The following is a 22,688-nucleotide window of genomic DNA, read 5'->3' on the forward strand; positions in this document are numbered from 1 at the left end:
ATAATATTAAATTTTAAGGGAGGAGGCCGTAATTATCCCCTTAAAAAATGTAAAGGAATGAGAGCGTAATTGCCCCTATGTTCTATACCCTTCCTTTATTACCCCTCAATTGTCCTTATATTTCTATTTTATTTTTTCACCGCCCCACTTTTCTGAATATCTCTGATTACATCCGCCTTCCCTCAGTCGCCGACTATCCATCTGTAAGCCTTCTCTCTCATTTTCTCTCTCCCTCTCTCTGTATCTATGTATGTATACTCACGTATGTTGTTAAATTGATTATTGGATGTAATTGATTTTCAGTTGTGGTAACACCAGGGTTTTGATTGATTTTTAGGGATTCCGACTGTTTCCAGAAGACCCAAAAACCTCATCAAGAACGAAAGGGGAAAAATTCAATTACGGATGTCGGGCCTTGTTCGATGTATTTGTTGGGTTTTTCAATTTCAACTATAGTATATCTTTAGAGAGAGAGAGAGAGAGAGAGGAAGTAGCAGGGGAGAGGAATATAGAGGGAGAGTTGCGTGAATTATTAGCAGTTCACTTTCCTCTATTCTGGTTGTATTTGTTCCTGCTATGTAGCATCTCTCAAATTCAATAAAAAAAAATCAAGTAATAGTGCTGTTTATTTTTTCGAGTTGATTGATTGCTTTCTATAATTATTATGTCTTTTGTTTGTTGAGAGTTGATTGTTAACTGATACTGCAAATAAAAGGAGAGGTTTCTTTTTGTTATTTTATTGTTATTTTGTTTTTCTATTTTTGCTGGTTTAAGAAGGAAAAAAGAACAAAATTATACATTGAATTTTTGAGAAGAGGATAGTTAATGGGTAGTCCTGGAACGAGTAATTTGGCTACTGCAGCTCGTATTGGATTATCCGAGCCAATTTCAACTGGAGGCCCCAGTGAGTTTGATGTTATTAAGACTCGTGAGTTGGAAAAGGTTGGTTTTCATATCTTTTTCATTTGTTTACATATATTCTGCTGAACTTTTGCTTCAAATTTGTGGTAGTTTTTGTTATCTTATAGTGGAGGGCTAGACAAGTTCTTGAAACTAGTTATGTAGTTTTGTTTGCTAAGGCTGGCTGTTATGGCTTTGAAATGGAATCAGAACGTAATTGTCAAGAAAATGAAAATTCTTGTTATTGAATTTCATAGATGATGCATTTTAAGTGTTGGAGAACCAGAACCTTTTGTCCACTCAGAGTGGAATGAACATCACATTTGGCACAATTTTGTGCGCATTAAGGAAGAAGTAATGGCATTTTTCTTTAGTTCAAGGTATTGATACTTGCTAATAGTTTATTGAACGAAATAATAAAAAATATTTTCCAGCACCTTGATGTTTGTCCTATTACAGTTCTATGTTATCAACAGTTTTTGCTTCCAACTTCTGTCAACTGCTTTATGTCTTGAATGTGTTGCTAGTTTTAATTCTTGGCAACAATTGCCTCTGTTCTAGGATTTAGCCATTTGCTTAACAACCAGTTCAATCGTTCCTTTTCTAATGTCAAACTAGTGCTGCAACTACAACTTGATTTTGGCAGAAAAGTTTGACCAAGTCCAGCTAATTTTATTTTCATCCTTTTTTCTTTAGGGACAACTGTTGATAGAACTTTTAACTTTATATTTTCTACGCCTATGAAATGTGCAATGTTTCGAAGTAATCAGTTGCTTACTGTGAATGGGCTATCAGTTTCTTGTAGATGCGGGATTGTATGAGAGTCATGAAGAAGCTATAAAAAGGGAGGAAGTTCTTGGTAGATTGGACCAGGTCAACTATTATGATATTAAACTATGTGCTTGTTCTACATCACTTGATGTATGATTTACTGATCTTAGAATATTTCACAGATTGTGAAGACGTGGGTGAAGAACATCAGCCGTGCCAAAGGTTATAATGAGTCGATGATCAATGAGGCGAATGCAAAAATTTTCACATTTGGCTCCTACCGGCTTGGTGTATGGATTTTCTCTCTTCCTTATTTTCCATTTTTTATCATTTGAATTCCTTTTCCTCGCTTAACTTCCTTCATATCTGCCTTTGTATTATCCGGACAGCCAAGTGAGGACCCTACTCTTCTGATTAATCTTTTGATGCTTTTAGTATATCTTTATGACTATTTTTCTTTTTGCAAGCTCTAAGTTTACCCATTCTCTTTTGCATGGATGTTGTGTGATTTATAATGTTATTGTCAAGGAAAAGAGAAAAGAAAAAGTTAATTGTCCTTATTTTACTTAAGCTGCTGTTTCTGTAATTATGTTATTGCCTTTTGAGTTTATCTTGTTGATGATGGCCGAATAAGAGCAAGGCATTGCGGATATAACTTTAAACACTTATGATTTCAGGAGCTGATGTTTTATCTGTTTAATCAGTTAGCAATACTGTTCTTCTTTCAATTGTGTAGAGCTTGAGGTTGATTTGGTTGGGGCTAAATAGAAAAGGATAGCTAGGTTGCAGTTACATAACCTTGATAATTTTTTGAAAACTTGAATAATTTCATACAAAAGCCTAACATAACTAACCCTGGAAAAGATGGTTACTTATAACATATAAATTTTCTCACATATTAATGGTGAAGATTATTGGTTTAGCCAGACATGGTTTTGAGGATTGAGTATTAGTTGTTATTCTATTTTGTAGGTACACGGCCCTGGTGCTGATATTGATACCTTGTGCGTTGGACCGAAGCACGCAACTAGAAATGTAGGCCACTTGCTTATATCCTGTTGAATTTGATTATTGTTGGATGAAAGAAAGTAACTTTTGTGATATACAGGAAGACTTCTTTGGCGAACTTTATAAAATGCTTTCGGAAATGCCTGAAGTACAAGAGCTGCATCCTGTACCTGATGCTCATGTTCCAGTGATGGGGTTCAAGTTCAATGGTGTTTCAATAGATCTACTTTATGCAAATGTGTCCCTCTGGGTTATTCCTGAAGTATGGACCTTTTGTTTTTGTAATAATGAATATTTAGTATGTATATTTTTCTTTCTTATTTCATGTACCCTATTCTTCAATTTCATATACCCCTGATGACTGATGCAGCTCTCCCTTACCTGTGTAAATATTCTTGTCTTTTTTTCCTTTTCTTTGTCTTCTGATGCATTTGCAATTTTTTTTTTTACTTACATTTATTGGGTTGATTCTGTTTTTTGTTAGATACTGATTTCCATTTGAAACTTCTTTCCAACTTATATTTTGTTGCCAGTTATTTACTGGTATATGGTCAAGGTTGTAGTGCAGCATATCTTATTAGTTTAATTTGGTTGTTGGGTTTTGGTCATATGCTGTGTTGGTTTATCCATCCCACTTTCACAGCAGGTTATTGTCAGGCGAATTTTCTTCAAGGAGAGTTCCTTTGCCATTTGGAAAAATAGTTAGAAAATGGCCAATGTTGATTGGATGCATGTTATATGGTACATTTCAGGTTGCTTTTGAAACAAACCCTGTTTGAAGCAATTCAAATTTTGTCCTAAAAATTTGGATTCTGTTCCTCATTTCCGTTCCAGAACTTGGCCTCGACCTTATTATTTGATGTGCTACCTTATAGCTGTTTTGAGTTGATACCTCGAAAAGCTTTCCCTTATCTTTTAGGCATCTCCGTTCCCCTCCCCTTGACCTCCCCAAAATGTTAATCTCTATTCTGAATACCAGGTTGAAGCGTATGTGTCGCTTATATATCTTTGGCCATTTATGTAGTTTAAGTTTAAGCAGTAGTGGATTGGTTTTCAGAATTTTGACTATTGAAATGTGTTGTTGAAGAATACCATAACCTTTTTCCTTCTCTGTTCCCGGTTTGCTTATAGGACTTGGATATTTCACAAGAATCCATTCTACAAAATGTGGATGACCAGACTGTTCGTAGTCTTAATGGTTGTAGAGTGACTGATCAAATATTGCGTTTGGTTCCAAATATTCAGGTGTGTGAATAGCACACTTAAATGTCAAATTATCCGGTTTGAAAATAATTCTAATTTGTATTATTCTTTTTTCTCTTAGAATTTTCGTACTACACTGCGATGTATGAGGCTGTGGGCGAAAAGACGGGGAGTTTATTCAAATGTGAGGAAATTAAGACTGTCGCTTTATCTTTCCACTCTTTTTCTTGTATACATATAGCATATATAAGCATTTCTGTTTTCTTTTGTTAAGTTGTATCTTTCATTAAGCTGCTTTTCCATACGCCTAGGTTACTGGTTTCCTTGGCGGTATTAATTGGGCATTGCTTGTTGCCCGCATTTGCCAGCTGTACCCAAATGCTTTGCCTAGCATGTTGGTATCTCGCTTTTTTAGGGTATACACTTTGTGGCGGTGGCCAAATCCTGTTATGCTATGTCCAATTCAAGAAGGATCTTTGGGACTCTCGTTTTGGGATCCTAGAAGAAATTATAAGGACAGGTCGCACCTGATGCCAATAATAACTCCTGCTTATCCCTGCATGAACTCTAGCTACAATGTGTCGACAAGCACATTGCGGGTCATGATGGAAGAATTCCAAAGGGGGAATGAAATATGTGAGGTACCCTATTCTTTAGTCATTAATTTTTGTAGTTAAAATTGGTTATGTTCTCCTAATTGAACCCTTTACTTTTCCCCTAAAGCTTGGTGTTGGTTCTCCTTATCCTCCGTGAAATGTAGGTGTTGTAGACTCAGCATAGGTGTAATTGCGTGCTCGTGGTTATTTTGGGCATTGTTGTACACTTTTATTACTGCAAGTTGGTTTCGTTTTATATCAAGTTGTCATACTTCTGGTTTGATTGGCTTTTCCCTGGAGGGCCACATTTGTCCAATTTCATTTGAGCTGAATAGTGATGCTTTTCTTTCTATGTAAATCAGAATCACATTTCTGTATATAACTGGATCCCTTACTAAAAAGAAAAACAGAAAACATTAGTACATAAGATGGAGAACTGTGTCTAGATTTGGCACTAATAAAGATACCAATATCTTATGTTTATTCCTGAACGTTTCTGTATAGGTAAGGTTTGGAACCTAGTATTAAGAACATTTATCCCATAATTTTCTCAGGAAATAAGTGTCGTTGGGTCCATTAGTTGATGTATTGTGGCTGTTTCACTTTATCATGGTTATCATGCCAAACACCCAGTCTAAAATTGGTATCAAATTCCAGAATGTAATATTGATTGCTGTGTTTTCAGGACGATCTGTTCTCTCTAAGTCCTTTCTGTCTTTCCTGATAGTGAAGTTTCGTTGTGGCAGAATCTTTTCTTGGAGCTGTACATTTTCTGGAAATAATTTCCTTCGTCTATGCCAGTCACTTATTGTTGTTTGAATGTAGCTTCGACTCATCTATTTGATGGAATGTCTGTGCAGTTGATTATAATCTGTGTCGGGATATTTCTTCTTTCCCTGGTTCTAAATTTTTTGTGCTTCCAGATTATTTTTGTTGTATACAGTTGTTTTACATGTCATTTCTGGTAAATTAACTTGATTGTCTTATGGTAGGCAATAGAAGCAAACAAGGCTACCTGGGATGCACTTTTTGAGCCTTTTGCCTTCTTTGAAGCATACAAAAATTATCTGCAGATAGATATAGCAGCAGAGACCGATGATGACTTGATGAATTGGAAAGGTTGGGTGGAGTCCAGAATACGCTTGCTTACTTTAAAGGTTTAAAGGATCTTTTCTATTTATTTATTTATTAGTATTTTTTGTTCTAAGTTGTTGAATCTTATTTTATTTTATTTATTTATTTTTTAATTTAAGTTTTCGGCTGTTGAACAACTTGCTTTGTTTTCAATAATCCAGATTGAAAGGGACACAAATGGGGTACTTCAGTGCCATCCTCACCCTGGTGAATTTTCAGATAAATCTAAGCCATTTCACCATAGCTATTTTATGGGTTTGCGAAGGAAACAGGGTAGCAACCCTCAAGAAGGTGAACAGTTTGATATAAGGATGACAGTTGAGGATTTTAAGCGTGATGTATATGCTTACTCATTCTGGAAACCGACAATGTGGATTAATGTATGTCATGTTAAACGAAAAGACATACCTAACTTTGTCTTCCCTGGTGGAGTGCGGCCTCCTCCCCCTCCCAGAACCGCTGCTGACAGTCGCTCAGTACGAAAATCACTTCGATCCAACTCTCCTCAAGCAGAAGCTGTTATGAGCAGGAAGAAGAGAAAACTAGATGAAATCAACAGAGGAGTTAGCTTGACGGAATCCTCAAGCACTGGCGTATGTATTAGTGATGCAACTTCTTTGGATGAAACAATGGGAAGGAAACAAATTGGACCTGATTTTAATGCTACTGCAAATGGAGGATTTTCTGAGAATATATCCAGTGATGGCCCTGAAATTCCAGGGTTTGGGAAAAGCAAACATGATGGTGTGCCTACATCTTCTTCAGGTGCTTTGTCAGGTTCATTGACGATGGAGAAGCCTTTCACCGAGCACTATTCCTCTCAGATTATTAATCCCCAAGGTCCTTCTGAAGTCCTTGATGGTCTTGTAGAAGGTGTACAGGTGAAGAGTGAAATTCAACAGGATGGTGAGGCAGATGGAATTAAACCATCGTCTTCGTTCACATCAGAGCAAGCTGTAGGAGTAGTAGGAGCAGGGAATGAGGCGACTTGCTCCAAGATTCAACAGAATGGTGACCTGGAGGAGCTTGAGGTCGTGTCATCTAACTTTGTTTGCTTGTCCCTGTATGCTGTGATGATTTTTCTTGTTTCTGTGTTCGATCTTGGATTATGAAATGCCAAGTTGTGGTTACTTCCCTCTCTCTCTCTCTCTCTCTCTCTCTCTCTCTCTCTCTCTCTCTTCAATTTGTAGAAATCTTTGTTTGTAGAAATGCAGTCTATAGCATGTGCATGCATGGTTTCATATTTTGGCAACAAGTTATATTTAATTTTGAATAGAATTGCTCTAGACTTCCAATTATGCATCACTTCTTCCAGTTTTTTCATATCGTATACTGTATTCCAGAAAATTGCATCGGTAGCATAAAGTTTAGTTTAGACTACCACATGTATAGGCCCCTTGTGAATGTCTGTGGCATGAGGTGAATATGTTGTAATGATGTTTGCATCAAGTCAGTTGGTGATGAAGAAATTGCATAGCAATTGAGAAGTATGATGATTGTGGATCTCCTATGACGTGTCTTGGTTTGTTGTTACTATCTCTTATGTGTAAGGGAATCTTGATTGACTTCTTACCTTCTTTTTCCACTGCTTATGCTCTTTGCTTGCTTATAGCCCCTTGAATTGTCTGCGACCACTACAATGGTGTCCACATCAGCAACCGTGCCAGCTCAGAAGCCCCTTATTAGGTATCCATCTACACATACCAATTATTATCCACCATACAGTTTATACATCACGTCCTGGCTGGTCAGTGATTCATGCTGGTTATTTGCAGGTTCAGTTTCACCTCTTTACCAAAGGCAACTGGCAATAGTGCATAAAGCTGTTTGTTCAAAACATACGGCTGGAGTCTCAATCTTGCCCCTCAACCGGGGCATTGCTTTGTTGGCCTAAAAGGTTGAGGGAGAAAGAACGGGATAAAGATTCAGCCCAAGTTACCATATGATGTGGGTTATGGTCTTGCATATGTAATAAAATGTTGAGATATTCTTCCTTTTGCATCTCACAGTTTATCTAATCCGACTTCAGTGCACCACAATAGGGTGATCCCAGGAGTGTTGTATATTACTCGTATGCATCGAATATAATATGGAATCTGTTCCTTATAGAATTTTAATGCAATCACATCGTCTTTCCTTGGCTGTGTTTGAATCTACGATTTTTATTGTCATGCTTGGAAGTGTTATGGTACTGATTGATTGCTTTCCTTGCACTCTCGTTTTTGAGATATTGTATCTTCAGAGACAAATGTGAGGGATAATATTTTAGAGAAGTGAGAATTATGTTCCAGAATGCATTTGGATGTGAGGTGAACGTAGATTTGGATGGATAGAGCGATCATATTATGCTATTGATGTCTTCCGTGGAGTGGAAGTGAGAATAAGCATTTTGATGTCTTTCTTTTTTCTGAACTTAGAAACAGCTAGTATTTTATTGGAATAAGTATACCAGCGTCCCCTGAAGTTTAGAGAATTAAATTTAGTACTTGTGATATTTATAAATACTGATTCGATCCGAGTTCTCTTATGTTAGGTAAAATTTATTGAATTTGTTAATATTAACAAAATATTCAAATAAAATTCATGTTTATCCTTGAAGGATTTACTATTAACTCAATGCGAGTCAAAGAAAATTTTTTTCTGATCAAATTCTCTTTATGCATTTTCACACATTGAGGCTTGTAAGGAGAAGTCATAGCAAGTTAAAGAAATTTTTTTTTGACCAAACGATTTTTATACATCTGATGCATGTATGGAGGCATATCATCATTCGTATGAGGGTAGCTTGGTCAGAAAAGATATATTTGACATGCAATAAGTCAATTAAATTATGTATGATTTATCATTCAATTTCTTTGATGGTATAAAAATTTTCAGTAAATTTAACTAGTAGAGAGATTTATTTGTTTGGTTGAAACAAGCATAAGGATAGTGAATATTTTCTTCTAGAAATTTTATATTTAATTACAATAAACTTTCATGGAAGAATAATATAATTATCCCTATTTTATATCAAAAGAAGAAACAGCTTTAGTATAGAAGAAAGTATCTTGAGATGGAATCACAGAATATGGTAAAATCTGCTGCATTCTTTTACAACTCTTGTTTGTGGGTATTGGTGTGTTTGACATCGCATTAATCCACAGATTCACAGTGCGCTAACTCCATTTTGTCTTGTATCATAGATTTCAATTTTTTCTCTTTTTATTACATCATTGTAATCCCTTGAAGCAATTTCGCTACATTTCGTGTGGGCTACTGCCTACATGGGTAGCATGAAATCTTCCACGACTGGCATAGTTAACAGCTCAATTCTATGAACGCACGACAGCGTTTTCATATTCGGGCATTTGTACCACTGAATGAAGGTATAAAACGTCATAGCAAAAACAGATTTAGACTCTCTACTCTCTACCAATGTCCTTCAAGTGTATTTTTTTATTTGAATATGGAAAATATCCTCCTAGTTTATGACTCGATTGTTATAAAAACAAAATTCTTCATTTTTTTTAAAATGTAAGAATTTATAAGATGTTTCAAATTAGATTAGCCAAAGCTCTTCCAATAGAAAAATCAACTTTGGAATAAACAAGAATGTGCATGATTTTAAGCGATAGTAATAAAATCTTTTAGTCCGAAATCACTGAAAAAAATCTATATGTCTTTATTTATATTTACTTCTTATAGTTTATTAATAGAATAATAACATTATGTTGGATAAATATGATAGCATTGATGTAGACAATCATTCCATATTGGTTGCAAATAGTAGTTTATAAACTCCAAAATCTCATTTTCCTAGCGAATTGCATTTTTAAGACAAAATCGTGAGGCTCATATAATGTCAAAGTGACGATACTTTATGCAATGGGGTACTAATCGAATCGTAAAGCACATTCTTTAATGTCGTCTATTGGAACGAGGCTATGTGCCCCTCTCAAATCCCTTTGATGATGTTGGAACTTGAGTCATTCATAAACCTCAAGGCTTCCTCTCCTTACTTAACAAGGTGCCTTTTCAAGATAAAAATTATGAGACTCAAATAAAACTAAAATGAAAAACAATTCGCACTATGAGGTATCAATCGAGTCGCAAGCTACATCAAGTCAAGGTGGATTTTAGATTACAAACTATATTCCATCATGTACTCCATGCAATATACACACGCCATATGCATAAAGATGACATCAAGTATTTTATTTAAATTTTTTTTATACACATATCATATGTATATTAAATAAAATAGAATTTTCGACCAAAAATTCAATCCAACACCAAGCACAACTATTAACTTTTCTATGTAATTGTCGGTACGATAATTCAGTTGGTTTGATTCATTACTTCATAAATAGAGTTGACAGGTTTGATTGTCCCGTAGAAATGTTTGTGAACCAATCACGATTTAAATGTAAAGAAACTTCAATTTGATTGACATCTATCTTACTTGGTAGGGTCTAGTGATATGCATTGAGGCTCTTCCTATGAAATTTCAAAATGTTTTAAAGTTGTCTGATTAGGAAAAAAAAAAAGTATAAAGTAAAATGACATAATTTTAATAAAAAAGTTCTTTATTTTCATGTAACATTAAATACAACGAGTCAGGACAGCACGATCCCCTAAACTTAATAAGGTGAACCTGACCTTCTATTATGGGAGACTTTTTTTTTTTAAATTTAAAAGTATTTATGGAGGAATAAAATATAATTAACTCAGTATATTAGAATAATCAGTATTGTATCGCTATCATGTCCAGCTAATCATCACAAAATCTATCTCGAATGTTCCAGTCATAATTATTTATCCTGAAATTATGATTAGAGTAATAATTGGGAAATGGTGATTATTTTCAAGTAGTTAAAGTGGCAGAAGATGATGGATGTGTGTGTAAGGATCTCTCTCTCTCTCTGGGATCTGCTTGTAATTAATTGGTTATGGTCTGAATTTCTTGACTTGGTGATTCCCATTATTACAACTTCAATTAATCTTCCTCCTAATCACTTCCTTTTAGGACTTTAATTAATCATATTTTTTCCCTAAGTCAGGCTTGGCCTGTGCCTACCCTTACCTACATTCATATGATCATGTACCTCTAAACATGTCGCTTTCTGTCAAATGATGACCTGTCATCTTGACTCAGATATTCGCTATTTGAGTTGGGGTCAATGTTTTTTTTTTTTAATTTGGATGATGGATTAGTATGTAGAACAAATTATTAGATTTTTTGGAGTTGCCCTCAATTAAAATTCTCCAAAATTTAAGTCGATTCGTTTAAATTATATCAGGGTTGTACAGCTAGCTAGATTTCGCAGTTATAAATGTGTACTTATCTTATGAATACCCCAGTATTTATAAGCGTCAATGTGTGCAAAGCCTGCTCTCGAATGGGTTCAAGATCAATATCTACATGTAATAACAGGTTGTGGGTCAGATGGTCAAAAAAACGCAGACTCTCGTTCTATTTTGTAATTTGTACTGTTTTTAGGGACAATTAGGTCTTTCTAAGGCCTTTTAACAGTTTAACCCCCATGAAAACACATATTAAAGGTGTTAAGCCTTTACATAAGATTTTCTTCCTTAATTAAGGAGTAATTTCTTGCCATCCCAACATAATTTTTCGCTTCCCCTATTTTAAGTTTTTTTAATTGAATTTCTATCGCAATTCCTATTGTATTTTCTATATCGTTTTATATATATATATATGTCACTGTATAATTATTTTTTAGATAAAATTGCTGACATGATCTTTATACACATAGTGTATATGCAAAATGAAATAAAAAAATGCAACATGAATTGTAATAAGAAATCCACTCAATTTTGTAAAAATCCTGCAATCATATATCAAATTATAAATAATTGATTGGAATTTAACTAAAAAAATTGTGATATTTAAATGAGATCAAATAATTATAGAAGATAGTAGAGGAAAATTATAAAAATTAATATTATAAATATAACACATTTTGTAATTGTGTGCAATTAGTATATTAGGCTCATGATAAGTGATAATGATCGGAGTTGAAATTATCTAAATTTTTATAATAATTAAAAAAGGTAAAAAGCTATGATGCATAGATACGGACACGGTGATACAGACATGATACGACACAGACATGACAACACAACAAATATAGAAAAATTAGGACATAATACGACACTGATACAATCATATATAATATATATATTTTTAAAATATGAATAAATTAAATATGCAATATGAACAATATCAAGATAAACTTTTAATACTCAAATTATTTTAAAAAAACAATAAAAAAAATACAAAACGTGTCGGACAAACCTCCAAAATGTGTCAAACATGCTACCGTGCCCTTTTATATATATATTTGTTCAAAGTGTGTCCATATATGATTATACACTTAATATTGTATTAAGTAATTTTTTAAAATGTCCGTAGCTTATAGGTCGAAAGAAAGAAATGTAAACCTAAAAATAGTAATAAGGAGGACTTTAATTAAATGAGGAAAGTATTGAGTTGGGGTTGGGGGGGGAACTAAAAATAGACATCATCATCAAGAATTCACAAAATCACTTTTCAGACAAAGGGTTGGAAAAATCAAAGAGTTAGAGCAGCTGTCAATCAGACATCTATGGAGGTGGCTGTATGAGGCCCCCATCAATCAATACTTACAAAATTCACTAGATTTTTAAAAGATTCTGCCATCAACTTGTGCGAGTCAAATTCATGCTGCATTCCATATTTTTTTTTTTTTGGGTATGTTAAGTAAATAATTATTTGAATATGTAATTGTCAGTATTAAATAGGAATAATTATATTTTCATTGTATGAGGTTTGATTTAATTATATATAGTTTTTTTGTGATTTGAAAAATTATATCTAGTGATGTATGTTTCTGTCTAACCAATAGACACACAAATCCATTAGTCAAATTCATCGAATTTGCTAATATCAAAAGAAAAAATTGAATGAAAATATATATTTATTCTCAATTGACTTATTATTAATGTATTATAAATTAAACAATTATTTTCTGATCAAACTACTTTTATACATCTTCATATGATAATACATGTGAAGACTTGATCAGAAAAAATTATTTAATTCGCAATAAAATAGTAGTAAATTAATTGGGGTTAAACATAAATTTAACTAGTAAATTCCATAAATTTTGACTAACGAATGCGTATATTAGTTAGAAAAAAATAAATATTAAGAATACAAAATATAATTTTTCAAACTACATAAGATTAATATGTAATTACACTTAACGTATCTAAAAAAAGAACCATATAATTATCCTATTAAATATCGAGTATGGCATCTATAATTAAGACCCGCCAATACGTTGGTCGGAGTCTTAACGTATCTAAAAAAAGAACCATATAATTATCCTATTAAATATCGAGTATGGCATCTATAATTAAGACCCGCCAATACGTGTGGTTGGTCGGAGTCTTTTTCATTTTCCCACACTGCCAATTCAAAGTGTTGGTATCTAATCCTCATCTTAAATACTCTTACCATCTAATTACTATAATTAGGGTTAGATAATTGAATGATTATAGAAAGGAGTGGGAGATCTGAGCAAATCTTTTTCAGTGAGAGGGTCCTTGTCTACATGATGCCCTTATCTTCACCGGCCAAACGCGCTTTTCACTCTCACCTTAGTTGTTGGTTACTCCACAACTGTATTATTATACGACTTTCGAATCTCAACTTCTATGATCATGTCTTAATCTTGTCCATTCTTTAATCGGGTCTTTGATTTCTATCCGGTTTGGGAATTGGATTTGTCAACATGTCTTTAATAGAATACAATTTATTACATTATTACGTTCAGATTCTAAAATTGATTAAAAGAGCAGATTCAAATTGAATCGAACATGTTATTAATTATTCAAATTTATTCTAATTGTAATCGAACTTTCAAAAAATGCGTTTGAATTTGGTTTGATTATCAATATAATCAAATCAAAATGAATTTTAATTGGATTAAACATAGGTCAAGAGTTCGAATAATTTAATATTTTTAAATATATTTTATTATTTTGAATTTGAATCGATCTCGAAAAATTTACTGAAAAAATTCTTTGAATTATTTTTTTAACTCTAATTCCAGGCTAAATATACACTTTTGTAATTTGAAATCAAATTTTCAGACATGAATTAATAAAAAGATGTATTAGAATATTGGATCATGCACAGACAACTATAAAATTTGTTATGTATGACAGAGATGATAATATATGAGTACGTAGGGTTCGTCAGAAACTCGATTAAAGACATAACAATTGATAATAGGGTAAATTATGTTGATACCCCATAAGTTGCATTAAATTATACAAATATTTCCTTTCTGTTGTAAAATTATTGTTACACTCTCCGTGTAATATTTTTCAGGGGCATTTGTATAAGCTTTGTCTTTAAATAGGGGATGTAATTGTAATTATAATTATAACCTTAAAAAATATAAGTACAATTTTATAAAAATTAAGAAATATTTATGTATTAAAACCTAACCTAACTGAGGATGTCAACATAATTTACTCTTAATGATAAAAGCACATATACGTCCTCATATACAAACTAACATATATATACTATTTCCAAAGCACTTTAATATTAGAAAAAAGCATATCTCAGCATTTTAATTATTGTACGTACTAAAATAGACAAATACAAAATGAGGGAAGCATTCATTCATGTGATTGCAGACATGTTAAAATTAGGACAAGGACAAACATGAATTTAATGGTGGCCGGTTTGAATTAGACTTTATGATATTAATAAGATACGGATGTTGGAAAATTACGGTACGAAATCCTCCACGTTGTTCTTCAACAAAGCACTAGTAATGTCTTAATCTAATGGTTGAGGTTGTATAAATAAGTTCGAGGACATAGATTTCAGTCTTATTGAATGTGTGTGTATTTATCTCATTTTACATGAGTTATTATTATTTAATTACAGTAATATTAATATAGTAATTTAAAATTTATAATTATTATAGTTAGAAACCTTATTTTCGCTAATTAAATTAGGGTTCATTGACAGCTTATTACAACTGTTGGGAGGTCATATGTTGGAGTGGACCACTAATTGGCGGCCAATACTTGTAATTTTTGTTTCTAGTTTTGTCATTGTGTGTGTCTTCTTGCACAATTTTAGACTACGAAAATAAAGAGGAAAAAAAGATATTTTGTGAATAAATGCAGGTGCACGTCAGCATAGATTTATGGTGGCATTTTCTTGAATTTGTTGCAGGTTTAAGGCTTATCATCATTAAACTTCGATAATTTTTTTTTAAAAAAAAAAAAACAAAAAGAGAAAGTCGTCCATTTTTTTGTCTAGTCGGTGTGATCTGAACCCATTTTAAGATATCATTAAATTTGACGACTGTTTAATCATTTTTAAATCGAGGGATTTTAGTTGCTCGTATAATTTGGCTATGTTTATAAATAAACAATTTCTTATATTAGGTATGTTTTATTATCATGTTTGAGTTATTTTATATCGATTTTACTAATTTAAGCATCCAATGACGTTAATTGGGACCTATTCAGTGTTATTCTGACGGCATTTTAAGATATGCTTAGAATTGGTATTTGTTTTTTTCTTCTTTGGAACTAAGCTATAATTGTATAAATTTCACTTTTAAAGAAAAATAATTTAAGAAAATGAATAATTAAATTACCGGCGAATAGTCACAATTTGCAGCGTATAACTCTTAATGAGTATTAATTAGGAGATAACTCAATATGGATAATCCGTGATTAACTCAAAATTTATTGTCCATGTATTTTAAATGTCTTTCTTGTTTTTTTTTATAGTCCAATAAAATCTAACTTAGTTCGCAAAATTGTAGATCCATTATATAAGATCATGAGTTTAAATTCATTAACTGCGACTATAATTTTATTTTAATAGTAATTGTTGGTTAGTAATAAATATTTGGTCTCGACTATTAATATATTTTAGTACTGATAATGATTGAAATTTACGGTAATTGTAATTAATTTATTTGAAAAAAATTAATAAAAAACTGCACTTTTGTGTTGTATTTTAAGGTCAATATAATTTTCTTTCTGATTAGTTACGTAATTCTCATTAATGGTCTCATAAAATACAAAAATTACACTTTTAATCTTTTTAATTAATTCCATAAGTATCTATACTATTATAAAAGAAAACCCGTTTGTCATACTAATTTTTGAATATTCAAATTCACCCTTCAATTTATTTCGTCTAGTCTAATTTTTTTTATCAAAATAGTAATTCCCAATATTTTTATTTTATAATTAAATAATTATTTTTTTCTCTTAATCCACTACTCCATATATCTCTCACATTTTTCATAATTTTTGTCCTCCCAAACTTCCATATTTATAAGAAATTTATAATTATAATTTATTTGTTTTCAACTAATCCATATTTTTTAATATGTAATAATTTATTTTCATCTCATTCAATAATCTTTTTTATATACTCATATATATATTGCCTGCAACAACAACTAAATTTAATAATTAAAAAAAAAACACACATATTAAACATGTGGCGGTTAACTCAATCCATGCATGCCTTAAATTGGCGATAATATGCTACTTCACAAGAAATTTTAGTCTAACACGAGACCTCCGTAACAATATACACTAATGCAACCATTTGAAATCTGAAGCACTTCATTCCTTCCTACTCATTAGAAATGCCCGAAATTATAATATTTAAATTAATTATGTATTCAAAATATAAATATAAAACAAATACTATATTTACGGGGTATTTTAGTACCTCTTTTTAGAAAAATATGATAAGTATTGGACATTGTCACATGTCTTGACGCAACCTAGTTAATTTTGGAGTTTTTTTGAATTTTAACTTCAATTTTAGTCATATAATTATAAAGGATGGTACATTTAGTTCAAATGTCACTGAAACAAAAATGTCAATCAGCAAAATTGATCGAAAAATTTAAATGTGTTGTATTTTTTCTAATTACAACGCACGATTGCAATTATCAAATTAAATAGGATTAAAAGTACCACTATCCCATAATTAATGGATCCAAATTGTAATTTTCCCTTTATTTTTCTTATATAGTGATTCTTTTGGCTAGATTTTCACTTGAAATGAAAAGGAGATTAGTGGATGAGGTTGAACTCTAATGAAATCTGTCTACTGTAATTTTTAGCATTTGTTTACCAACCACGTATGGACACGAACACGATATGATACAGACACAGCGATACAAAAAATATAAAAAGATGAGAATACGATACGGAACTGACACAACTATATAATATATTTTTATTATATATATTCTCAATTTTTCATAAAATTAAAATATGTAAGATGAAAAATATTAAGAGAAAATATAAAATAAGCATGTCTTATATCTACACTAATCGAATGTGGCTTCAAAAGTATACATAATTAGATTATTTTATAGAAAAAGCAATGAAGAATTTTTAATAATTTAAATTAGTTAAATTATCGTGAACATCTATCGAATTTTTAGTAATTTCATCATAATATTTTTAGTTTAAAAGGAGTGAATTAATCTTTTTCTTTTCTTATTAAGCTTAAAATTCATTTTTTTTCTTGAAAATAACCCAAAATTTTTTGAAATTATAAAAAAGAAATTTAAAATTTGTTTGACACTCCTCCAAAACGTGTTGGATACGCCAATAGGCGTGTTCGACCCTGTGTCCCTTTTTTCTTTTTAATTTTCGGACACACCGATACCATATTCGATACGTGGTCGAAGCATGTTCGAGCTATATTCATATTCAATACTACATCAAATAATTTTTTGAAGTATTCGTGCATTATAGTTGTTGACTTTAAAGTTCCTTGTGGTTTCAGTCAAACTCCATACTATATCACAATTCAGTAAGACAAGCAACCCCTTGAGTGTTAAGGCCTTACAAGTTAGAACCAAGATATCGTGAATTGAAATGTGATGGGGGATTATTATTATTATTAAGGAAATTACACAAATATTTTTAACAGGAAGAAGTTATTATAGCCTAGATGAAGGATCCACGTCCTCTGGATTTGGGTTTGCTTAGATCTCACGATCCGATTTTTTTGAACCGTCGATCCGTATGACATCATCCAGATCACAATATGTGATATAGGTAAGTGGATTCTTTCGGACACTATAAATACACCAGTTATGCTTCATTTATGATAAGACATTTATTACAATCAAACTCGCATTAAATATCTTGATTGGCAATGTGTGTGTCGACTAAAGTAACTCAATTATACTTTTTTTTTTAACTTTTCTCTAAAGTTAGTTTTATGTCAGTAACTATTTATTCATGTATATCTAAAATTAATTTATTTAATTAGATTAGTTATTTATTTATCTTTATTCAATTTTAACAAATATAAAAAATTAATTATGTACATATATAGAAACACAACTAATATGTTAATACGATGAGATGAACAATATATAAGAAAATTTTAACTTCGATCCGACTCGATCAAATTTGATTCGATTATATAACATGTATAATAAATTTATCGTGTGATTGATGTACAATTTAAAAAAAATAATCAACTATAAAACAACTATACATTTATTTTGCCATTGATTTTATTCGACCTAAAATACATCATATTAGATAGATATAGGAATTAAAAAAATAAAAAAAAAATAGCATGAGTTGGACCCACACACACATGGCTTTGATGCATGTACAAATCTCCAACTCTTTAGGCCCTCTCTCTTCCTAATACATCACACCTCCCCCCCCCCCACCACCCCCTCCCCCGCCAACATTACTACTATATTGCTTGTATGTATATATGTATGTATGCATATATATACATACAAAATAGAGATACCTATTTGATTTCTTGCATGAGAGATTGAGTTGCAGAACAACAAACTAATATGGGTTTACAGAACCAGCTCGCCGACGCGTCATCGGAATCAGTCGTCGTGCTCATGGTGGTGCTCATTGCCAGGAGCGTAAATTATCTCCACTCCTTTCTTTTCACAATCCTGCGCAGCCTGGGCCTTTTCTCCCCCGGTTTCGACCCGGATCACCAGCACCATTTCGGGAGCAGCAACTCCCTCTACGACGTCGTCGGGTCCGGCCTAGCCAGCCTCATCCTCCTCTGCGACCAATTGAATCTGAACCGGGCTTGCTCCTACCCCAACCCATCCGGTGGTGTTGACGGCTTGGGAGCGGACTGCGTGGTGTGCCTGAACCGGCTGAACGAAGGGGACCGCATCCGCGAGTTACCCTGCCACCACGTCTTCCACAAGGACTGCCTCGACGGCTGGCTCGACCACCTCAACTTCAACTGCCCCCTCTGCCGGGCGCCCCTGGTGTCCGATGAGAGCGTGGATTACACGCAGAGGCGCGTCGCAAGAGATCTCCTGGCGTGGTTTCCGTTTCACTGATGCAGCTCTATGGCGCGCGCGTGATATCTTTTCTTCAATTTTCCTTTTTTTCCCCCTCCATAAATGTAGAAGATGCTGGTTTTTTGAAGAGTTTGAGGGCTCTTTTCAACTACTGTAGAGAAATTTAGGAAAAAAATAAAAAATAATAAAAAAAAATCCTTTTTTCGATAATAAATAACTATTTTGCCCTTATATTATTAAAAGGAGACATAATTAATGTTAATTAATATTTTTCCAGTTAATGTTAATTAATATTTTGTTAGAAAAATGGGTCAGGATTCTTGTGATGATTGGTCTTCAATATTTCTGACCCTTCAAGTCTACTTGTGATCATTGTTATTTACATGATCTGAAGAGCTGTAGAAGATATAACTTCACCGAATTTAATATATTGAATTTCTTGCGGATTATAAAATATTAGAATGTGTTCATTTTAAATCTATATATTTAGCTATACATATATTTTTAAATTATAATGTCTGAAATCTAAATTAGGTAATGATATTATAAGGAGAATCCACATTCTTACACTGGAGAATGAACTATATTATATGTACATCAATTTTTATAAGGGATGTTGGTAAACGTTCTATATTAGTTGTAAACGAAAAGTTTGAGAGGATTATACGATTCGAGGTCATCTCTTTTTAGTGATGAGTCTTTTAAAAATTATCCCGTAAAATTTATACAATATTAAAGTGAAAATACCTCGCATGACAGTTGAGTCGCAAGCCACATTACTTGACATCGTATTTGGAGACGAGGCCTGTGCCCATCCAGACCCCTCGTCTGGGGGCTGATAATATAGGTAAAAGTCCTACATTAATTACAAATGAGAAATTTGGGTGACTCATTAGTCCTAATGTACGTTTTCCTAGCGAGGTGTCTTTTCAAGACTACCTCATGAGGCTCATATAAAGCCGAAGCGAAATAATTCGAGCAACGGGGTACTGATCGAGTTGTAAGCTACATCAATAAGCTCGTATATTTTATAAGATATTTTAGATTTTATTTTAAAGATAAGTTCACGTGTTTAGATAAAATAAGATTATAAAACTTATAAAAATATTAGTTATAATAAATCTATAATTAATTTGAAAGAATACATTAAGATTTTAGAAAATAAGTTAACAACTTCTTACTTTTTTTGTAAAGAGCTAATTATAAGCTCATGATATCTTATTTTTAGACCTTATAATATTTTTTTTTCTCTAAAAAGTTTATCAAACACTTTGTAGCATCTTATAAGTTCTCAAACGTCTTATTGAGATGTTTTAAAAACTTATAAGCTCACTCAAATTGATTTATTTTTTTTTATTGCAACCTCTGTTCAACTTTATACTCCATTCAATATACACATATCAAGTATCAAAAATCTTTTTCAAAAATACATAATAAGATTTTTATATACGTGGAATGTGTATATTGAATGGAGTGAAAATAAAATAGAATTTGTAATAGAAATCCAGTAGGCCCCAAACACCCTCTTAGTCTAATTTATGAATTTTGAGATTTATGGGGGTGAATTCGGGTATTAGGTGTAGAGCACAATTTGGACGTGAAGAGTGATATGGGCAGAAAAAAGGGGGAAAGCAGACAAGAGAGAAAGATTATTGTGTCAAAAAAGAGAATATGATCATAGGATGGTCCATTCAGTAAAAACCCAAAATCTCATTTTCATTAATGCTATATATATGAAAAAAAATTGAATTTGAATAAAAAATTTCAAACGAATTCATGTTATGAAAAGTTGAAATTCATAACAATACCATAAAATATAATTCAAGATAAAAGTTCGAGAATTTAAAATCTTTTATAACACGTAACTAAGATCGAAGAGTTTGAAAATATTTGAAAATGTTAGTTATGAACTCTTCAATTTAAATACAATTTCAGTGAAATCTATTCATAAAAAAATAAAAAGAAAGATTGCAATTTTGTTCTTTTTTGAAAAACATAATCTACAAGTCTACTACTATTAGAAAACATAATAATAACGGAAGAGAGATTTCCATGAAAACTATGGGAGCGTTTGCAAAAATTTCTATTTTTTCAGAATTGATTTTTGTAGAAAAAGTTAAAGATTGTAGCAGAATAAAAAGGAAATAGTGTTTGTAAAAAAAATAAAAAGCAGATAAAAGCTAAATCGGATAATATTTGGAGAAAAATTATTTCTAAAATAAATTTAATTGATGAAAGACTATTTTATCCTATATGTGTTAAAAAGATATTTTTTTTTGCGTATTATTTCACTTGTTGTTTGTCACTAAAATTTTTTTTCCACAAAAAATCATAAATTTTATTTTGATTAGTATTTCATATTTATTTTTAAAAATATTTGAAAAATATATTACTAATAATGCTCCCATTAAGTAATATAATGTTCATCCATACACAATTATTAAACTTACATGATTGCAAAAAATAATTAGTTGATTAATTAATCAAAATAATAATATATCAACAAAATAATTAATATACTTAGATGATATAGCGCATAAAATATAAAAAAATTAAAATATTAAATATATAAGTGTAAATTTAATTATTTTTAAAATTTAAATTATTTAAAAATTTTGATATCAACTTTAAATATGTAATTTTAAAAATAAATAAAAAAATAAAAAGTTAAATTAAAATTATTATAATAAGGTTAAAATAGTAAAAAATAAAATTGTATTTATTTACAAAAAAAACCAAACAGCTAAAAGCACCCCCGAAACAAGCATTTATGATGTAGCTTTTGGTCTAAAAGTGCTTTTCTTAACCGTTTCAGAAGCAAAAATAGGCATCTCAAACACTTTAAAAGTATTTTTAAAGAGCTAGAAACTGAAAAACACTTTTATGATGGTACGCAAACACTCCCTATATCATTCAATCTACAAATATCTCTACATCATTTTCAGATATCTAAACTTTGTCAATTATTTAATGTTTATGTCATACCCCCTGTTGTTTTATTTCACTTCAACTTGATAATGAGGTTTAAAAATGAAAGTTGAAAAAATAAAATAAAAATTTTTTGTTCCAACTTATATACTATTTTCTCTGTCCCACAAAGAATGCTTTTGGTTTCTAATTTTATTTCTCTCAAAAATTAATGGACGATATTTAAATTTAATGAGAAAAACAATCATTTTTTGATATATTAATCACTAAATAAGAAAAAAAATCAATTAGGTATTAGTATGTGCTTTTTTCCCTTAAAGGGAAAGCATTCTATTTTTAGATTTTAAATCTTTTAGTAACTAAAAAGGCAATACTCAAAGAAAATGACCAACATTTGACTTTTTGTCCTATTTTTTTTATTTGGTTTCTTAAAAAAAATAAAACCCATTTGCTATCGAAGCCATTTACAAGATCTAATAAGAAATGACAATCCTTTAATAATCCATCAAGCCTTGGAAAAGGCTTGATAAAAAATTTATCCGGCCTTGAGGGTATGATAATTTAATCCAGTCATATTCGACATTTTATCTACTCGAATAAATATCAATAAAAATGATTAATTTATCTTATTCTTCTATATTTTATTCACTCGGACCTTATTAATCATTTGTTTCACGTGTAAAAATAATCAGTCCTTATTTTTTAAGTAAAAACAATCGAGATCGTAATTGAATATAACTATTTTTTTTAAATAATATAGTAGAGTAGAATTATGATAGGAGAC

The 22,688-nt window shown here is 31.5% G+C and overlaps 2 protein-coding genes across 2 annotated transcripts; both read left to right on the forward strand.

The window, feature by feature from the left end:
* On the forward strand, positions 46-7,754 carry LOC105156340 (nuclear poly(A) polymerase 1). The gene is made up of 13 exons (XM_011072439.2): positions 46-203; positions 338-942; positions 1,696-1,773; positions 1,854-1,961; positions 2,644-2,706; positions 2,780-2,941; positions 3,811-3,924; positions 4,004-4,066; positions 4,194-4,523; positions 5,471-5,635; positions 5,774-6,643; positions 7,225-7,298; positions 7,388-7,754. The coding sequence occupies exons 2-13, from the start codon at positions 826-828 to the stop codon at positions 7,431-7,433; spliced, it is 2,190 nt and encodes a 729-aa protein (XP_011070741.1). The 5' UTR covers positions 46-203; positions 338-825; the 3' UTR covers positions 7,434-7,754.
* LOC105156341 (E3 ubiquitin-protein ligase RHA2A) lies at positions 18,374-19,193 on the forward strand. The gene has a single exon (XM_011072442.2). The coding sequence runs from the start codon at positions 18,500-18,502 to the stop codon at positions 19,013-19,015; it is 516 nt and encodes a 171-aa protein (XP_011070744.1). The 5' UTR covers positions 18,374-18,499; the 3' UTR covers positions 19,016-19,193.

This window comes from Sesamum indicum, linkage group LG2 (assembly GCF_000512975.1).
Source record: "Sesamum indicum cultivar Zhongzhi No. 13 linkage group LG2, S_indicum_v1.0, whole genome shotgun sequence".
In the NCBI taxonomy this organism is placed as follows: Eukaryota; Viridiplantae; Streptophyta; class Magnoliopsida; order Lamiales; family Pedaliaceae; genus Sesamum; species Sesamum indicum.

What these genes read in the sequence shown, in the direction of transcription:
- LOC105156340 (XM_011072439.2), top strand. Translation starts at nt 826, where the DNA reads ATGGGTAGTCCTGGAACGAGTAATTTGGCTACTGCAGCTCGTATTGGA. An exon ending in AGACTCGTGAGTTGGAAAAG is followed by an intron (nt 943 to 1,695) that starts GTTGGTTTTCAT and finishes ATGGGCTATCAG; the next exon opens with TTTCTTGTAGATGCGGGATT. An exon ending in TTCTTGGTAGATTGGACCAG is followed by an intron (nt 1,774 to 1,853) that starts GTCAACTATTAT and finishes AATATTTCACAG; the next exon opens with ATTGTGAAGACGTGGGTGAA.
- LOC105156341 (XM_011072442.2), top strand. Translation starts at nt 18,500, where the DNA reads ATGGGTTTACAGAACCAGCTCGCCGACGCGTCATCGGAATCAGTCGTC.